The sequence below is a fragment of the Calypte anna genome, chromosome 3, assembly GCF_003957555.1.
Source record: "Calypte anna isolate BGI_N300 chromosome 3, bCalAnn1_v1.p, whole genome shotgun sequence".
Classification (NCBI taxonomy): Eukaryota; Metazoa; Chordata; class Aves; order Apodiformes; family Trochilidae; genus Calypte; species Calypte anna.
In genome coordinates, this window is record NC_044246.1 from 21,203,916 (window position 1) to 21,223,860 (window position 19,945).

Sequence of the window (19,945 nt, forward strand, 5' to 3'; positions counted from 1 at the left end):
TCACGCACAATGCTTCCAAACAATAAAATACTGGTCCTGATGTGACTCAAACTACAGAGAAAGAAAGGCTGCTCCAGCCTTGTCTTCCAATAGTCACTTGCTTTGCAACAGGCAGGCAAGTAGACAAAGCCACTGTATACGCCCAGGAACACACTCCTCACTGGAAGCCAATGGAACAACCTCATCTCTTCCCTGAAAAAAATATTCCAGGCTTATGTTTACATACAACATATTATGTCACTGGATATAGTTATTTCTTTGGAACAGAAAAAAACCAAACAATCAAGTATGAAAGAAATTGTAATTAACTTTTTATTATTTGTTGTTTTGTTTTTTTTTTACAAAAATAAACAATTTGAGAAACAAATCTCATTTTTTTTCCTTACTGTACAAACTACAAAACAGTATGACATTGGTCACTTTAGCATTTACTTTATTGCTTTCACTGAAAGCAAATTCTCTAGACACACCATGCCTGTAAAATGCATTTTATATAGAATTAAGGCGAGCAATCATTTGCCATTATTAAGGTCATTTACTTCATTCACTCTAAGAATTAGGAAGCAGTGCCTTAGGAAACCAAGGATTTGACAATAAAATACATGAGTAACTGCAAGATAGTCATTAAACTAGTACTGTTCCACCAGCTGGATTGCTTTGCCAGTCTGTCAAAGATGTGGCTTCCTGAACAATTCAAACTTGATTCAACAAAAGTCTTAAGCATAGGCTTAATTGTAAGCATATGCTTAGGCCTATCCCTATTCAGCAAAGCACTCGGCACTTGGCTAGGTCCCCATGGTTTCAGTGGGACTATTCATATGCTTATGTGATTTGCTAGACCTACGAAATGGCACTTTTAAATTAAAACTGAAACTTTATGATAACATTGGAAGCAAAATTAAAATTAGCTACAGTCTTACAATTCTAAACATAACCAGTTCCTCCCTTTTGACAAATATGCCGGCATCGCATATTTGATAGCTTTAACACAAATGCTGATTGTCTTCAGAAACGTTTGCTATTCAGCTTACAAACTTCTATGCTTCAGTTACTCTGTTGTGATTGTACGTGCCCAAATAAATATCAGCACGGAGGATACAGACTTTCCATAGAAATGATCAGCTTTCATCCCTGCGCACACACGCGCGGGTCAGAAACATTATGCTAACCTTGGTTAGAAAAGCCAGAGCTGCCAGCTGATTGACAACCAAAATTAAACCCTAACAGTGTATCATATCTTCTATTTCACTTTGTTTTTCTTCAAAAAGACTTGTCACATTTTCAAAATGTTGTTTTATTGCACATTCATCCTGGTCATGCAGGTTATTTCTTTAAAGTTTTGTTTAGCACTCTATAGATTAGAATGAGTAATAGTGCAATTATCTCTCTGGACACAGCCACCTTATACCTAACAGCTGCCTATATTTATACACAAACAGCTCTGGTCACTCCCACGTCAGACTGAGCCACTTTAGCTGTCAGTCTGTCACCTTCACATATGTTATCTTGTCAGGATCAGGCATGATATGAGTCGAGGCCATCTTAAAGAAGACAAGCTGCCGACCTGCATCAGATAGGAAAAGGCAAAGGTAGGGGAAAAAATAATTAGAAGTGATGAGCAACAGGTTGCAAACTTTAAAATATTGATGTTTCAAATTCTCCTTCAAACTATGCATCCTCCAGGCAACCCAAGCCTGAACACTTTCCTAAAAAGAAAGAATGAAACTTTCTTTATACCTCGTATAAAGTTGAAATGTTTTTGTCTAAGGTGACAATGAATCTCCACTATTTTCAGTATGTTTAGTTTTACCTAATTATGGTCAACATATGGCTGCTCAAAGACAACACGGAAAGCGAAGGAATGGTCAGAAGATTTTAGTACAAATTTTGAATTATCTTAAAAAAGAGTATTTAAAGACTCTCTCACTGATAAAAAAACGGCTTTGAGTTCAGGACATTCACTCGACTGCACCTTTGCCTGCAGACCTGATCAGTGCAATGTATGTTAAATGTGACTTTCTCTGAAATAGCTCTGACGGATCACTTCATAGCTCTGGGTTTTAAACAAGTTGGATTGAGTTTTCTACTTCTTACACAAAAAGTACCAGCAAGCCCTAACAGCCTGGCCAGTGCAAAGCACCTGCCACACACACATCAGAGGGCAGCAGGGGCTGAATTTGGTCAGGTTTCACTCCATGTTATTTGTGGAAGCCACAGCAGTTCCTGTATCTTCCAATGGTTACTGACCTGGCATCTACATCCCTCCCTCACAGTAAGTACCTGCAGACCAGCACTGCCATTGCCTTGCCTCGGACCAGGGGCCACAGAGAGATTTTCCACAGCCATTCACCTCCTGCCTTCCCTCTCTCTGAACTTCAGAAAATCAAGTGCTCTTTACTCCCAGCCTGCCTATCTAGAGGGCTCCCATAACATTACTTTCTTAAAAACTATCACACAGCAAACAGGATGCCTCAACACCAACAAAGTTTCCATGCTGCAGATTTCAAGGACTCAGTTGCTTATGGATCAGGAAACAAGGTAAAAGTAAACAAGATTATAAATAGTGCTAATGTCTCATTTGCTTTCAATATTATAATCTGAGACAGGAGCAGCTCTAAACTTTCTATGAATTTCTCTGTGACATAACAATTATTTTTTAGTACATCGATTAGCTTCAATAATCTGACTAGAAATAGCCTGACATGATGACCTAGTAGTCACCAGTTAGCTTCATGCAAGCTTAATACAATTTTTTTAAGTTTTTTTCTAGGTTCCATGGGTGTTTCTGTTCAAACCTCTCAGAAGCACAGGAAGTGCAGAAAGTGATGGAAGTACACTGCCTAAACCACTCTGAAACATATGAACTGCCTCAAGTTTCTACTGGTAGGTGATGCTTTCAGAGATGGGGACCAGTTGGACATGTACATAAGCCTGGCTTGGGTGTATATTTATGTTCCTCAGCTAAGCACAACTGAAAGCACCCAAGAAGAAATTTACCAGAGGGTAAATTTCAACTTTCAGTTTAAGACAAGTTGTGATGTTAGATGTACAGACAAAACGTTGAGTATCTTGAGCCCAAAGAAGCTCACATTGAAGCCTGTGGCTGAGCAAGGACATCAATCAGCTGTCCCAAGGAGTGGCTAGCACCAGCCAATCTTCCTCTCAAAGACATGGAGCAGGGAAACTGACCTGGCCCTAGCAAAAAATGGCAATTGGAGGCAGGGACAGAAGAAAACTCACCAACTTGAGGGAAGGGGTTATTTTAAAGAAAGACTACAGAAGAACGTGGATTTGGTTCATGGCACCTTACACACACAAACATCTTTTTTGTTTACCCTCCAAGCACTTTGCCCAGGGGAATGCTGCCCACTGAGCTGCCCAAGCTCAGCCCTGGGGGCATTCAGCCCTCCTGGGCACTCAGGGATGGGGCAGAAGGTTAGGAGATGGCTGTGACTTTGAGCCACTCCCAAGCTGCAGCTACTGGAGATTTTTAGCAGAGATTTTGTAACATTTACATTTCAGATAGCTCTGGAAATGCCTGAAATAGGCACAAGTCTGGTGCAGGAGCAGTGAGCCAGGGCCAATTCTCCACTTGATGTCAGTCGGCACCGGCTGCCTGTCTTCAGGGGAACCACACAGGCACTGCCAGGCCCACAGATCTTTCAGAAGATGTATTTCCAGAATACAAGTGTATTCTGTTAGACAAGAAAATGAGTTGTGGTAGCAAATGGGATTTTCCCCTGGAAGCTCTACTTCTACCAGTTTTAAACCCTCTCTCCTTGCTGTTCTTCAGCCAAAGCCCTACTGCTAGAAGCACAGTGTTCCCACCAGCAGCAGGGCATCTCCAACACCAGTGGGGAAGTCCCAGCTAGATGCATGGGAGAACCTGTTTGGTTTTGTGTCAAACCACAACCATATGGATTGGAAAGATTTATTTAAATCCAGATGTTGGACCACGTCCTGCACATTTAACTGCAGAAAGAGGTCACAGGCTTTTGTTGTTGTTTTTGCTCCTGCATTTCAGAATAAAATTTCAGATCCTCCAGTCCATGGTCCATGTACTGTAGCCCTCTGGTGCCACCTCCTTTGAGCCCACCAGCAGTTCCTGTTCCCCTGACAGCAGTCACAGAATAACCTCACCAAAAACCAAACCACCTCTGCTGGAGCTTCAGAAACTTCTAGCTGCTGCTGGTCACTCCCACAGCTTGGTGCAGCATGCTCCCCAAACTGCATTAAAACACCCCAAGTGTCCAGAATGTGTGATTCAGATGCTGTTTCTGCTCAGCAGCATCATGACCTACCTGTCCAAGTTGTCTGGTTTGTTAAGACAAAAGCTTTGCACTGTGAGTAGCTGTCACAGATCTCAATGGCTTCGTTGACATCAAACACAGAGAGGAGGCAGCCCTTGTGATGGTAAGATGGCCAGCATCTGTAGTTCTCATCAGGAATAAAAGCTTCAGGTACCCGTCTGTACTCTGCGAAGAACCACAGCAAAACAATTGTTTTGAAAGCTCTAGCAAACTGCTTGGTTTTAACAGGCAAGGTTTATTGTAGAAGCTTAGAAGCAGGATGTATGATGGAAAAGGTGACAAGCTGGTCTATTCCTGCCCCAGTTTACTGACAGATGTGTTTATAGCTCTGCACCTTGCTTTCCTATTCTTTCCTCCTTTCTTCTCACCTTTTTCTTCAGAAAGCATCTGTAAATAAACAGTCAGTGCACAAAACCCTTTCCCCTTCCCCACTGCGTAGGCAAGGCTTTGGTTTTATTAGGAGTTTTACAGGAAGAATGTCCCATTGAATAAACAGCATCCACTTGAATGAACTGACTCACTGTCCTAGTTTTAAACAGTGAGCAGGATTGTTGGGGTGAGACCTGACCAGGCGTTCCCAGCCCTCCCTCTCCCTCAGAGAAGCATGCTATTTTCCTCCAGCTGCTTTAGAGGAGGAAGAAAAGACAGGCTTTTAATTAAGCAAACTCTTTTCTGCTTGCTCAGATTAGCACAAAAAGGGAGTTGCTTGATGGGCCTCCGAGGAGAAGAAAAAAAATAAAGTAGAGGGAGCATGTCAGCGTGGTCCTCGCCCAGCGCCTCCGCGCTGCCCTGCCGATCACTCCTCTCCCTTGGCTGCCGTTCAGTCTCACTTGCCTTTATGAGCTGCCTCTTGTTCTCTGTTCACAGCTCCTCTCACTTTCCCAGCCACTGATGGGGGTTTCTCTAATGAATGCATCAGCAAATTCAACTAATCATTTATAAACATTTCTATTTAGCGTCCAGACGCACAAATTGGCGGTTCCCCCCCTGTCTCTCCCCCCTGCATCCTATTCAAAGAAATAAATAACATTCTGTATTTCTTCTAATTGTATCTATTATGGAAACCAGAGCTGCCGGCCCTGACTCACAGCCTATTCTTAAGTCACTTCGGTTCAGGCATTTTCTGCCTGACACTGCAGATTCAGCCTGATATTTCAAGCAGCACGTTGTACGAACACCACCAAGTCAGAGGCGATTGAGTCTGCTACTCTAAACTGCCAGTATTTTAACTGAGGAAAAGAAGTATAAATCTATGAGTGCTCATTCACACCACACGGTCTGAAACAGTGGAAAACAAATCCAGTAAATGCATTCCTTTTTAAAGCCTGGCTCATTAAAGTATTGTAAGAAATATTCACGAAAACCAGAATCAGAGCTGATCCCACTCTACTTGAAGGGAAAAAAGTTTTAATTAATTCAGAAAATGCAGATTCGTGCCCATGAAAGAAAAACAAAACAAATCAAAACATAGTTTCACATTGCAAATAGTCTTGTCTCCATCAAAAATGTGTATACGTTTCTTCTGAAGAAAGAGCATAAATCAAACTGCTACAGGCTGGACAGGTGAAGTCCCCCTTTTTTTTTTTTTTTTTTTCCTAATTTCTGTATCACCTATGCAGTGTTACAGTAATGAAATATAACTGAATACTATCCAGCATGGTAACTGCTGAGTATTGATTTGTACCTTATGGCCAAAGTCAGTAAAACGGTGTGTGCAAATGAGATGCAAAAATATTGATTTTCCCTTACCTACAACTTTCCGTATCAGTCTGTGTGCTGTGCTGACCAGACAGAACATGTTCCTACGCACAAATTTCTTTTGCACAGCTGCACTGGTGCCCCTAACACTGCACTGCACCAATCTGATGCCTCAGAGGACATTCTCAGAATGACAGCAGTTCATGGAGCAGCAGCAGATGCAGCATTTGCCTGATTCTCCATGTCAGCAGGGACTGTCACCCAACCCTTCCTGCAGGCACCACTGGAGCTGGCCAGGCTTCACACCAGGGCCAGGAGGGAGCTGCAGCATCCCTCAGCACACTGTCAGGGCACTAAGCAGAGAAGCCTCGTGTCATGTCATGTACTTTTCTCCAGGCAAGGCTGGAGGATCTCCTGCACACACATATGCCTGTTCCCGTGTCTATGGCACTTACTTTCTTCTCAATGCTGTTCCTGTCACAGCTGTCAGGGCTTAGGCTTTCTGCTCATGTAAACAGATTTCAAAAGAGCAGCAGTGATTTATGTGACCTTAGGCTCTAGCAGAGGTAGGAGACAAAGCTCTCCCTTTACATTGACTTGTTCCAACGTGATCAAGCTTAGTAAATCATTTGGGCAGCTTGGACATATTAATCAACAGAGTTGGTCCAGCAACAATTGCAATGGTGATGGTAAGGTCCTGGCTTGTGGGTAGCAGAGAGGATGGAAACCTCCACACCAGTGCTTAGGGTGACAGAGCCCCATTGCTGTCCTTCTTCTCCTTGCTGCTCCCTGCCAGTTCCTACCTGAAGAAAGCCAACTCCAGAGTACTGCACCAGTGACAACAGGGTAGTATAACAGGTACGCAACACCATGACTCACACAAAGAAGGTCTAGAACTGCCTTAGAACAAGATGATCTTTAAGCTCCTTTCCAATCCAAACCACTCTATGATTCAGTGTTCCCAAACCAGCCAGATGCTCCCATTGTCCTAGGAAACCAACCTGGGATTTCTTCTTGAACTATTACAATCAGAAATGATCAGTTCGTCATGCACCACTGACTGAGCACTGGACTCAAGAAAACACATTTTTCTCCAAAAGGCACTTATCTCAAGCAGAGCAAGGTAGATGCCTTCCCCATTTGCACAGTGAAGGCAAATATCCCTGGAATTTCTTGTTTATAGAGTGACAAACTAGGGAGCTGACCCCTTAGACCTTATTTGTGCAAGTTGTGAAAAAATGCACTCCTCTCACACAAACTAGAAGGATGCTTCTGAAGGATGCTCCTCTGTCAAGATGTGCTGCAGCACTGGCAGGCACGTCCAGCTCCTGCTTCCACCCCATTAGCCCCACAATACAGAAGAGCTGGGCTTCCCCTATGCCTTTACATGATCATCCTGGTCACAGCAGAGTAGTTATCTGCTCGATTTAGCAAAATCCCACTGGTTTAAAGACTGAGCCCTAGCTCTTTTTTTTTTTTTTTTTGTCCTGCCGAGACCTGAAACTTGCTTAAATGGAGTCCATGGAATTTGAAGGCTCACAGCAGTAAATCACATCATAAAAAGGTCAAAGTTCTGGTCGATTTCCAGACTAATGGTGTTTAAAACCAATAAATACTTGCCTAATACTATAAATGCAGCCATAAATTTACACTTTTGCGTACATACACGTAGCTTGACACAAAATACATAAAGCCAATCAAGGTAATGGCAAGAAATGGATCAAATAAATGCAAGACACTTCTACTGGTATCACAACGGAAAAAGAATCCTTTTTTCCATCTACCAATTTTGTGAGGATTGAAGCAAATAAACATAATGCAGTAGGCCTGATCTTGCTGTCACTTATGACAGATTTACTCCAGCTTAGCATATGCAATCTGATTTGCTGCTCACATTTCTACAAATAAATCCCACTAGGAAACATTTGTCCTTGTCTATAAACATTTTGAAACTTCGAAATACCTTGCTATGCTGAAACTAGGCAATCCTCAGAAGTTTTGGTTTGTGATTTTTTTTAATAGGTTTAAAATATTTTTACAAGTTTGCTCTGGTCAATCAAAATACTCTCTTTCAACCAGGCCAAAAATCTTCTGAGAAGTTCCTTACAGCACGAGCCAGCTGTCACAGCAGCCACAATGATAGTCAATCCAAGCACCTTCTCGTCACAGGTAAGAGAGGAGTATTTAAGAGCAATCTTGCAGCATCACTTTCTTCTACAAAGGAAGTCAGTGCTTTAAAATCTCCTAAAGTTTTTCCAGCAAAAAGCTGACTACAATCTATAAACATACCCATTTGCACTGTACTAGACTGAATCATATAAATAACTCCACAAGTATATAATAAACTATGTGAAACCGCCTGTGGTTTCCCCCTTTTAGCTTGTTTGAATCACCCTAAATCTGACTTTAATCAGTCCTAATGACCATTTATTTCAGCCACAGCAGCCAGATTGCATTTTTACTACCAACTACAGCTACTCGTTGGAAATTTGCCCAGTTTTCTTTTCTAGTTATCACCTGCCAATACAGCATGGGTCAATGACACAGACGCAGCAATGTTCATCCTTGAGAGAGAAATCACACTGCTCCTTTTCCTCCCTCCTCTTTTCCTTCACTCTCAAGAGGAACACCAGCAGTCAAATCTGGATTTGCTTTTAATTGCTTTGCTTACAAGTAAGCAGAAAGAGACTGATCTTGCCAATCTCAGCAAAGAGTGGTATTGAGCAGCGTTCTGCTCAACAAACAGTCCCCACCGATTCCCAGGGAGCTTAGGGAGAACAGAATTGGATCTTAAATAGACAATAACACACTTATGTTTTTAGTATGCTTCATTTTGTGCTGAAATTTTCCTCATGCTTCAATACCCCACATTTAAACATGCTTCTGACAACAAGCCTCGCAAAGCCGCATGCAGAGTTGTGCTATGGAAAGCTATTTTTTGGTATGTCTGAGAAAACGACATGCTAGGCGTATCCCACATGCCTCTGCTTTCAATCATTTTTGATTAATCCCAACTGTTTGGAAGGACAGGCCTGGCAGGACAGGGGATTGCCGTCAGCCCAGGAGATAGCCCTGCTTCTCTGGTGAGTATTTCCATCCTTTGGCTGCTTCCCACGTGCAGGCTGGAAGCAGAGTCAGGCTTGCCTCTTTTTATATCATTCTATTGTGCTCACAGTAGAGCCATATTTAAATCGGTATGCAGGCTGTCACAGAAACACAAATAAAGAAGGAGAAGAACGACATGTTCCCTTCCATTTTATTCCAATTAACAGAACACAGCTGGACTGGTTTTCCTGCCTCCTGCCCCACATCCCAGGGCCACTCACTGGGCTGTGGCCACTGAGCCCCTCAGCATCCTTGGCCACCTCTGTGGGGCACACCACAGAGCAACCAGCCCAAACTGGTGCCACAGATGCTAGTGATCTGCATCTGGCCCACCCCCTCATAACCAACAGCGATGCTGATGATGGACAAGCCAAATGTTGTGCAGGGTCACCCCTGTGGGGTATTTAAGCTTAAAGAGAGATGCTTACTAGATTTGTAGAAGACATTCAGTGACTTCTTCAGTGTTCTTCCCCAGGGAAGTCAGGGGGGTCACCACTCCTGGAGGTATTTAAAAGGTGTCCAGATCTAGCACTGAGGGACATGGTTTAGTGGTGGACTTGGGAGTATAATAGGTTAATAGTTGGACTTTATGATCTTCAAAGTCTTTTCCAACCAAAACTACTCTATGATTCCTCAAAGGGCTGAGGACCTAACCCATCAGCAGAAAGGATTTCACTGTAAGTTGCCAAGTTGGACCTGGAGGAGTTTAGCAAGAGCAGAAGGTGTTGCTCAGTGAACAGGGCATTTGGCTTGCACAACAGCTGAGACACCTGTGAGCAACAACCAAATGGTCTCCCTGCAGCTCAGCAGCAAGGAGCATTCACATGCTGCTCCACTGGATCTCTAGCACTTGAGTGGGACTGCAAAGCAAACTGCTCTTGTATTTGTCTGCAGGCTGGGACTGCCAGGCTGCCAATGCAAAAGTCCACTGTGCAAGGCAGGGCACAGAGGGAGACTTTGTGCTCCCAGCCCCGTGTACCTTTCCCTCTCAGCTGACCACAGAACAGCCTTGACAGCCCTTGGAAAGGAACAGCAAATACACAAGTGCCAGATAAAGCTGAAATCTGGGCTGTGGTACGTACCCAGCTTAGCCTCAAAGCCCCTTCAGCAGGGCACTTTCAGCCTTTGCCTTCTGGCCTGCTCTAGCATACACAAACTGCCTCAATATTCAAGCAATCCTGCAAGATTTCTCTCATGGACATACACATATGCACAAACACACACCACCTCCCTGCTCGATTTCAGTAATTCTTGGGTGGATTTACCATTTCCTAAGCAGGTTGCTATAGAGATCCTGCAGAATATTTTTTCAAAACACTGTTGCACTGTAAATGTTTACATACAGCATAATCCTGCCAAATCGTCTTAAGACAAAGGAAAACATTTTGCTTTAAGTCCAGCCTTTCAGCTTTTTTAGCATTAAGAATGTACTTTCAAGGAATGACAGCAGCTAATTATGCCTTTCTGTGGGTTTGCACACCCTCAGGCCTAATAATAGGTCAGCTATTAGCTTTAATGAATAACAAAGCTATGGGATTTACTAGTGTTAGCTGATTTCACGCATTTCTGAGTAAATTCTGAGTTAACTGAAGGGCTGGGGCTTAGCTCAAGGGCCAGACACCCAGTTGGTACAAATCAGTGTCACTTGATTGAAGTAATAAAAATGTTGATACTGGGGTAGGACTATAATGATGAATGTTAGCAGGTATTTTTTTATATCCCTCTTAATCTGGATAATTAATGGAAAAATTCCATCATTTTTAGATAATGTATGTCAGAAGAAATACACGGTTTCCATTTTAATTCACATTCTTCTGGATTCCAGCAAGAGAGACCAACAGTCAATGCAGTATAAAAGTATTTGTTCATGGTGTTGTTTTAAACACTGTAATGTTCCTGTATCAACATTAACAGTAGTGTGATTTATGATCACAGAACACATACACAGCTATCAAATGTCTCCTGCTCCTCTACTCTGTTTCTCTAAGACACTAAAGCAAAGTCCAGAGCATAATATAATTTACAGCACTATAAAATCTTTTACAACTGAAGCACAGTGAAAGCTTAATATCCAAGACCTTCTGTAATATGACTACGTCATCTTGTTAAACTTTATTTATGGGAACACTCGGGTTGACAAGAACTTCCTTCGTGTCACTTCCCTACTGATTATCAGTATCACCTTTCTCACTTCACGGTATTCATAGGAGGTCTTCCTTTTAAAAGCATAGGTTCAGATAGATAACAGACTTCTTCCTCAAAGTTTATGTTTTAGTTATGGCCTTAGATAACTGCCCAAGATCATGATCTCTTCTTTCCTAGTACAATTTTACAACACTCTGTCCAAGGCAACAGAAGATTCAAAGCTTTAACAACTAAGATAAAATCTGAAGCACTGTTACCTAAATCTTCTGTGGTGTCTTTAAAAAAAAAGATATGAAACAAAATCTTGCAATTCTTGAACCTGAATTCTTCTCTTGTTCTGCTTGTAGGATTTCAAAATAAATCACACACCAGAAATACCTGATTTTGTCATAACCTTTTGGATGCCAGAGGAGACTGGCATTGTTAATTCTTGTCATTTCTACTGTTTGAAAGAGTAAAAATCCTGGGAGCCAGGTCACCTTGGGAAATTTCCATCATCTGGAGCAAAATCAATGTGAGCTTGTGCCTACCTGATCTTGTAGGTACAGATGCAAAGCTCTGATTAACTCTGATCTGGCCTGAGAACCAAACCATCATCTCTAGTTTTATCTTACCCTAGCCCTGGGTTGGAAAACACTGACTCTGAAGTTTCATTATGCTGTAGAGCAAGACAGAAGGGTTTAAAAAAAAAAACCAAAAAACCACAATATTTTGCTTTCAGAGTAACATGGTGTCATCCTAGACCCCTAACGGGGCCAAAACAGAGCCTCAGCTAACAGCTTGAGATGGTATTGCAGTTCTCCCTTTTCACACTGTCTCCTCCTCTACTACCCACCTAGAATTACACAAAACATTTGATCTCCTGAGCTGTTCATCCCTGGTTTCAGCAGTCAGGACAGCAGCTCATCAGGGAACACCCTGCAGCAGGAAGAGGAGGGTCACTTGTACATCAGTCCCTCCCAGCACCACTGTCACCCTCTCCTGCAACTCCACCATACCACAGAATTGCTCATTCCATAATCTCTGGAAAATTTCTAGTTAATTATTTCTAATTCCATGATCTCTGGACTGAGAACATTAAAAACCAAGCATGGTATTACCAGTCAAATACCAGCTGAGGAAGGAATATGTTTGGAATGAAAGTGATATGAATGGGTAGGTAGGCACATTTTCACCTCGTGACATGACTTCTTCAAACTCTTCTGGCAAGGAAAGGAAGCCTTAAAATAGAAATAAATTACAACCTCTTTTCTGTTTGGCTAAAGTAGCCTTAGAACAAACAAGAAATAGGCCTGCACATCTTAAAGACATGGCAGCTGAGTCTGAAAACACATCTCATCTAAGTGCAATTTCCACTAAGATCTCTGATTCCTCAGGCTTACCATTGGTTGAGAACATTTTCCTATCAAGGAATTCAGCATTACACTCATGGTCTTTAACGTAGACTGACCAAATATGTGACACAAAACACTCAGGGATTTTTAACAGCTCTGCTCATGCTGTAGAGTGTTTAAGTCCACGAGCAGTGCCCTTCCAATAAAAAGGGCTTCTTGCACAGAAGGGCATTACTAACAATGAGCATGGGCAGTGGATTCTGGGTTAAATTATCCAGGACTCTACAGGACTAAACTAGCACAAAAGTGTGTAATTATTACAGTATCCAAATATTCATGGAGAATATACAGTAGAAACCTGTATTGTTACATTTACTATTGCAGTCCTAAGCTTCTCTCCCTGAGATTCTTTATAAACATGCACAGCCCTCTAAAATTAAGAACTTCATCTTGTCCTGATACAGCAGTTAAATCTGGAATCAACCAGCATTCACAGCTTTAGCCCTCCTGGCACTTCTTCAACAAAGGACACATTTGTACTATTGATTGTACTGCTGAAAATAATTTTGTTGTGTTGACAGGCATCACTCAGCACAGATTGTGATGAAAAGCTCAAAATTAGAAAGTTAAATGAACACCTGCAATAATTTTCCTGCCAATTTTACAACAAAATAAATAGTGAATTATTCTGATAACTGGGTCAAATTCACCCCTAGTGTCACAGCCCTTTCAGGTTAACAGTGCTAGGACAGGAGTGAGTTTGGCTCCTGAGTCTGTCACAGAGCAAATGCTTCTCTGAACTTCCAAACCCTCTGTGCCAACATTCATCTTCATTTAGAACCCATCTTTCCCTCTTTACTGAGCTTTTGCAGCAAAGCCATAATTTTCCTATCAACGTGCAGGCAATTATGTTGACAGTTTGACATGAATATTGTACGTACACAAAAATAATTTGCAAAACAACTTTTTCAACTGTTAGATTTAACAGTAATTTCCATCATACATAATCTTCTTTGATGTGCATAATTCCAAAAACTATCCTTCCTGAAAGAATTTGAGGCCCCCCCATATCACAGCTGCTTGCACAGCATTTTATATACCTGTGGTGCTGCAGAGATTTTATGAAAGAGATGCTATGATGCACCTTTGTTTTCATTCTGTCCTTTTTTCCCCTTTTTGTATCCTCTTGCTAGCAGAACCTGAAGGACCTATTATTTTTCTCTTGCAAAGCAAGCAGGAGTTTTATTCTTCCAATCTAAAAGTGCTTACATTGCAAAAAATTCCTGTAAGTCCCAGGAAATCCATGGAGGGTTAATAGCAATGTGTGTTTGAGGAGGTTCTCATACTGCAACAGCTGAGAAGTACAGAGGTGTGATGAAAAACATTTTCCACAAATCTGCTATAGAGGGTAACACTGTTGGATTTCTGTATCCCTGATACAGACTGCTCATACCTATGAATGCCCAGCTACCTCATTTAATGAGAAGGGCCTCAAAAAGCAAAAAGCAGACAACATATTAACATGTGCATGATTCCAAGGGCCACTGAGCTTGTTTTCCCAAATTTTCTGCACGTTTGCCCTTTCAAACCTCAAATAAAAGATAAGCTGAGTCTCTGGTTTTAAGTTTCATGAAAGACTACTTTACCAGTTTTTGGCATCCGAGTCGTATTCTGTAGGTACTCTCCACTCTTATACAGATTCAAAACTCTCTCTAGCTGAGCAGCTGTCTCATCTATTCCCCAGTGAAGCTCACCTTTAAAAGCACAAAGAAAGAATGAGTTAGATGAGAAGCTACCTACACAGAACAACACAAGGTTGCATTTGCATAAATCCCTAAGCATCAGAGCCCAGCATTGTCCTGCTCTATTACAGCGTTGTGATGAGGACATGAAGTCCATGACTTACTACAGATTAGGTGCCATACCTAACCACAGCCAGGCATCTCAAAGGCTGGCTCATCCAGCTGGGAACCCCAGGCCTGCAGGCAGAAAACACTGTGGTAAGCTCCCCAACAAGGGACAAACCTCAGCCAATACAGGGAAAACTTAAGGAATTGCTTCTTAATTAGCTACAGCTCAGCATTATTAACTTCCCTGATGAACAAGCAGAGTACAAGGTTAAAAATCCCTAGAACAATGTACTGAAAACCCTCAAATCAGATCTATAGGCACGTGGACCTACTCTTGTCCCAAAGGCACTACCTTGATAATTAGTAAAGTTCTATAGTAATGTCAGTTGCCTCTGGCTTCTGAGGTATTAAGGCACCACTGGTACCACTGGCAATAGGGAAGTATCCTGGTTTTATTATTGAAGTTCTCCTTGCCAGAGGGAATTGTTGGAGACAGGCTCCTCCAGATCCCACAAGGGAATGCGTTCTGATGCAGCTCACATAGCGCTGAGGTGTCAGGAGAGAGTAAACACCTTCTGAAGACAAGATAGTACCTCAGGCTGAGATTTCTCTGGTATATAGGGCCATTCTTGCCCTCTCTGTATGTGGAAATATTATCCTGGGTATGAAAACAATCTGGTTCCATTGCAGTCAACTTAAAAGCAGTCTCCTCCCCACCTCTAACATAGCTTTCACACTATAAAAGGCAATACTGGGCATTACCATGTTCATTGCAATTACCTGTTGCATTGACTATCTTATCCAGCAATGGTCTCAATGAGGATGGTGCACTGTGTGGGAGAAGATACGTAAAAAAAAACCTGCAATGGAAAAGTAACCCACAATGAAAAATACTTGGAGAGTTTACAAATGTCTGGTAACTACTGAACAACATAAGGAATAAAATTCCTACAACTAACACTGACCTATTCAGGAAATATCATCCTATTCTTTAGTCAAATAAATATATAGCTGAAACTATTAGCACAGCTGTCTGGCATACCTGGAGCACGCTGTTATACACAAGGCTGCCTTGTAACTACATGCAAATGTTCCATTAATACAGAACTCTGCTGTGAAGCCCCATGGATTGTGACTATTTGCAAAGCTGTCTGTACTTTAACAAATAAAAAGGATGCCATCAACCCCAGAAGTCTTGGGGTTGCTTCTTTCAATCCCTGAAAGTGCACAAATCCCATTTATGCTCATTTCAAATAATGGGCTATGGTTTCCTTTTCTACCCTTTTCTTAGACTTGCACATGACTTGCCAGGAGAAAGCCTCTTTTTTATTGTTTTAATGCCACTGCAATTCAGAACGTCTTCTCTGTTCTCATCATTTATCTAAAATAAAAATGCATTCATACAGGTATTCATCAATGGATGTATATTCTCCTTTTTAATTACAAGAGAACAAGGAATACGCTTTTACCATCATTTGAGGTACACTTAATTTTCACATTGTTTCTTTATATTTCTATTCTCTGCCAACATTACTACTCATTGCAAACTCAGTATCATAGCAACCTAAGATGGAGACGGACAGCTCTGGATCTGACAATAAGATCAGGCATAAATATTAGGTAATGAGCAGAACAGAAACACAACTGGGAAACTGCCCTGCTTTGCATCTAACCTATGAAGTTTTTCATGTACAGAGACCATGCTGTCAAACAGAAACCTCCAGGGACTCATGCTCAGGAGGGAGTCTAGCAGATGTCTAGCACAACACAAATTAAAAAATTGTGTCAAAAATTGATCATAGACACAGGTATTACTGAGATGACACATCCCACTTACACAATGAATACTTCCTTGAGATTTTAACTCACTTTTTTATCCCTTACAAAAACACTATTTTCTTATTCATTATGTATTTATACTCATTTAAAAGAGTGTTTATATTATTAATACATTTAAATACAGTAAGTGATATTATCCCCAGGTGGGTTTTCTTAAAAATCAGTATGAAACAGCCAATACAAATATACACAAAAATCAAGTTTGCAATTAATAATTTGGTTAAATTTACCTTTTTTTCTGCTCAGAGATTATCCATATGCACAGTACAACTGATTCTGCATATTTTTTGCAAAAATTCAGTAGCTGTCATTTGTTTTGCTAAACACTGGATGGATGTGAGTCACAGACGTTATTGTTTTTCCATGGCTATATAAATATATTACTTGCTCTAATGCAAACACCCATATGTGAAATTCTGACAAATTAGTATGTTATTCATTGATTCCAGGGCAGTGGCATTCCTTGTGATCTGCCTAACACAGCTTGTCAGATACCTTGTTACATTTGTTCCTATAGCCTTTTTTTTCCCCTTTTGAGAAATATCTGATCTAAATTTAAGAATTGTCGGTGATGGAGAATTCATATCAGCCATTGCTTAAAAGTTCAGAATATTACTATCCTTCCTTTTATAACTGTCCAGCACTTCAAAAATTGTTGCTCATTTGAAGGAAAGCCCACAGAGGCACATTTGTGACAGAAGGTAACCATCTGAAAATCAAGACAAGCCTTTAGATTTTTCCAAAATGTTTTCTCTCCTTTAATTATTGACCTCATAAAGAAACCAACGAGACAGGCTAATTGCACTTCCAAGGCTAGAGACTGCTGCATTTTTAAATTACCAGGGGTTTATGCACTGTTTGACATTGCTACTTTTTGACTCTACCTAAAAAGCACCAGCAACCCTTTCTTGAAGGCAATCCCTAACCTTACAGCAACAGAGTGCATCCATGAAAATACCAAATTTAGGAGCCTCTACCTAAGGAACTGAAGATTTAGTTTTCCAAGACAAGAGCACAGAGTTTGTTGCTAGTGTCCTACCATAGGTGGTCACAGCCTACTATAGCATGAATCTACTGTCTCCACCAAATTAAGCAAAAGCAGGAGCTGAGAGCACTGTGGCATTGTGTGTCACACACTGGTGTGGTGTTCAAAGGCAATATTAAGAACTATAATAAAAAAAGACAGCTCCCCCCTTCAGCAAGACCAACAACCTGCCACAAGCCCACCACACCACAGACACCTCCCCACTTAAGACCAAGATGGATAGGATTCCTAGCCGGGCCAGTCAAATGGTCTTAACCAAAAGCTAGCAAGCTAAGCAGGATGTTTAAGCCAAGTAAATGGAAAACAGAAAATTTTGCAGGACGCGCTAAAAAGCCGTGCTGCGGCGCTGCAGATGGCTGTCATGTGGTGCGGCCCATTTGAGTGTGGTCAGCTAATGCAAGACACATGCTGGTGAGCGCCCTGGGACCAAAGCAGAAGACTCTCTTTGGAGCAGCCTCTCCTCGCTGTGGTCTGGCAGGCAGTGAATGGCATGGTACTTGGGAGAAGCCAAAGAAATGAGCGCAACATTATGGCGTTGCTTTGAATCCCCTTATCTGGATGAGACAAGGCAGCCACCCACCCCGGCAGCATCCATCAGCCAGAGTGGTGGCAGCAGCAGAAGCCTGGCACTGAGCAACAGCAGCAACACTGCTTCCCCAACAGCCTGCACAGTCCTCTGAGGGGAGCGATGATCAATGGGAAGAGTCATGATGACAAACACAAAGCCATTGCCTACGAGGACTCCAACAGAAATCTGGAGAAACCCTTAAATTCAAAACAGATGCGTTGGCTGAATGCTTCCTACAAATGTGGCCAACTGGGATGGTGTGGCCAATCATCTATGTGTGCCCCATCATGGGCACAGTGCTGCCACAAAGCAGCAGCAGCACTTGGAGCCAGGCCCCTGTCACCTGCCAGGGCTGGAATGGGAGTGAAATGCCAAACCTTTGCCTTCAAAGGCTTGGCATTACGCTTCAGGTCTCTCTGTGGCCCTGTGGCTGCACCAGGGACTATTATCACCCCACTGGACAAGCTCTAGAGGGGACAGGGTGCATCAAGCTGGAGCACAGGATGAGAGAGGAGTTCTAACTTACTCTGAAGCCAGCCCTCTCCTCATCTGGAGGTGAACATGCAATGACCCCTCCTAACTCACACCAAAAAGAAGCAGCCTGAATAGTCTCACCACAGAGCCAACTGGCCCCTACCTCCACAGGCACTTCGCTCCTATGAAAATCTCTACTCAGTGGAATGAGACCAAAATACCAACTAAAAGTGATGAATCACACTCGAAGTATGCACAACACTTCCAAAGTTATAAATGCTACATATTTTCACAAAAGAAGCAATTATTCATGACTTCATTTACTCTTGGGTAACGGTTCTAAGACAATGCGTGCTCCTTGTTGTAAATAATTATAAGGATGCTAGAGACATTTTCCCCACTTTCAAGTCTCTTTTACCTTATCTGATCATGTACCTGTAGGCGTTGTAGAGATTCCTCTTTTCATTCATACTCTGACACCGTCCCTCAACAGAGCAGGGCAGAGTGAAGTTCCTTGCAGGGAATTCCATGAAGCAGTCACTGTTACTGGTGCAAGTGCTCTCCTCGATGCTGGCATCATCCAGATCCGTCACCTTCAGTTCCCCATCCACAATCACAAACTGCCGGGGGCGAAAATCCAGCAACGTCACCGAGCCCAGAGGTGAGTGAGCCAAATAATGCAGGAGCCGAACTAAGCTGAGACATATCTGAAGTGAAAAAATATGGGTTATGTGCTGTATGTGTTATTTTCTCAGCATAAACTTTACAGATGAAACCACTTTAGCTGAAGATATATTCATAAATGTATTACTTAATATAAGCATAACTTATCTTCAAAATCTAGTGTTACAACTGAGGTATTTTTCAAAGGATTAACATAGTTGATTGTAAAACCCATAGAGACTTGAAACAAAAATAAGCTGCTTTACTAGTGCTTTCCCACACTACTCTTGAAGCAAAGCTTATTGTTGCTATTCTAACACTAAAAAAAAAAATAAAAAAGCATTAAACTTTTAATAATACATTATGCACAGGCCTTCACCACAGTCTGATTCTGCTCCTCTACAAACTCCAGATCTGGAAGTTTTGGCCAGATCATCCTGTGTCCGATCCTGTCAGATCATCCTCCAGCTGCAGACAGTGTCACCTCCCTACCGATACTGCTTTTGGACTGCTTTTACAATTTCTTTGCACCGGCTCCTCTTATGTTTGCCTTTTTCTGGGTAGAAGGAAGCAAAATCCCAGCTCCACAGCTCCTCTGTAACTCTTCACCATGCCTCAAGATAAGCATTTATGTCTGTCTACCGTGGTGGACCCACATGTGCCACTTTGAGGCTGGATAGGAGCTCTGGATGACACTGAACTTGTCAGTTGAGGTTAAAAACCTGAGTAACTAGACATTAAACTCCAACACTGAACTCAGCCCCCTTACCAAAGTAATGGTTTTAATTCATGCATTCCTTTAGAGTCCACTATGCAACACATTAAGGCAAACCCAACATTAATATGAACACAGTTAAAAACTGGAATCTTTATTCTATGCATTAAATTAATAACAGGTCTTAGTCTAGCAAGCC

At 41.9% G+C, this 19,945-nt stretch overlaps 1 protein-coding gene across 1 annotated transcript in view; it reads right to left on the reverse strand.

Annotated features, from left to right (window-relative positions):
• Positions 1-284: 284 nt before the first annotated feature.
• Positions 285-19,945, reverse strand: part of PKDCC (protein kinase domain containing, cytoplasmic) — a 36,946-nt gene continuing 17,285 nt past the window's right edge. Inside the window, exons 3-7 of the mRNA XM_030447286.1 lie at positions 18,804-19,075; positions 15,223-15,302; positions 14,239-14,346; positions 4,302-4,475; positions 285-1,564 (exon numbers count right to left, since the gene is read on the reverse strand). Coding sequence (XP_030303146.1) covers positions 1,479-1,564; positions 4,302-4,475; positions 14,239-14,346; positions 15,223-15,302; positions 18,804-19,075 — 720 coding nt within the window. The 3' untranslated portion in view covers positions 285-1,478. The remainder of the gene's footprint in view (positions 1,565-4,301; positions 4,476-14,238; positions 14,347-15,222; positions 15,303-18,803; positions 19,076-19,945) is intronic.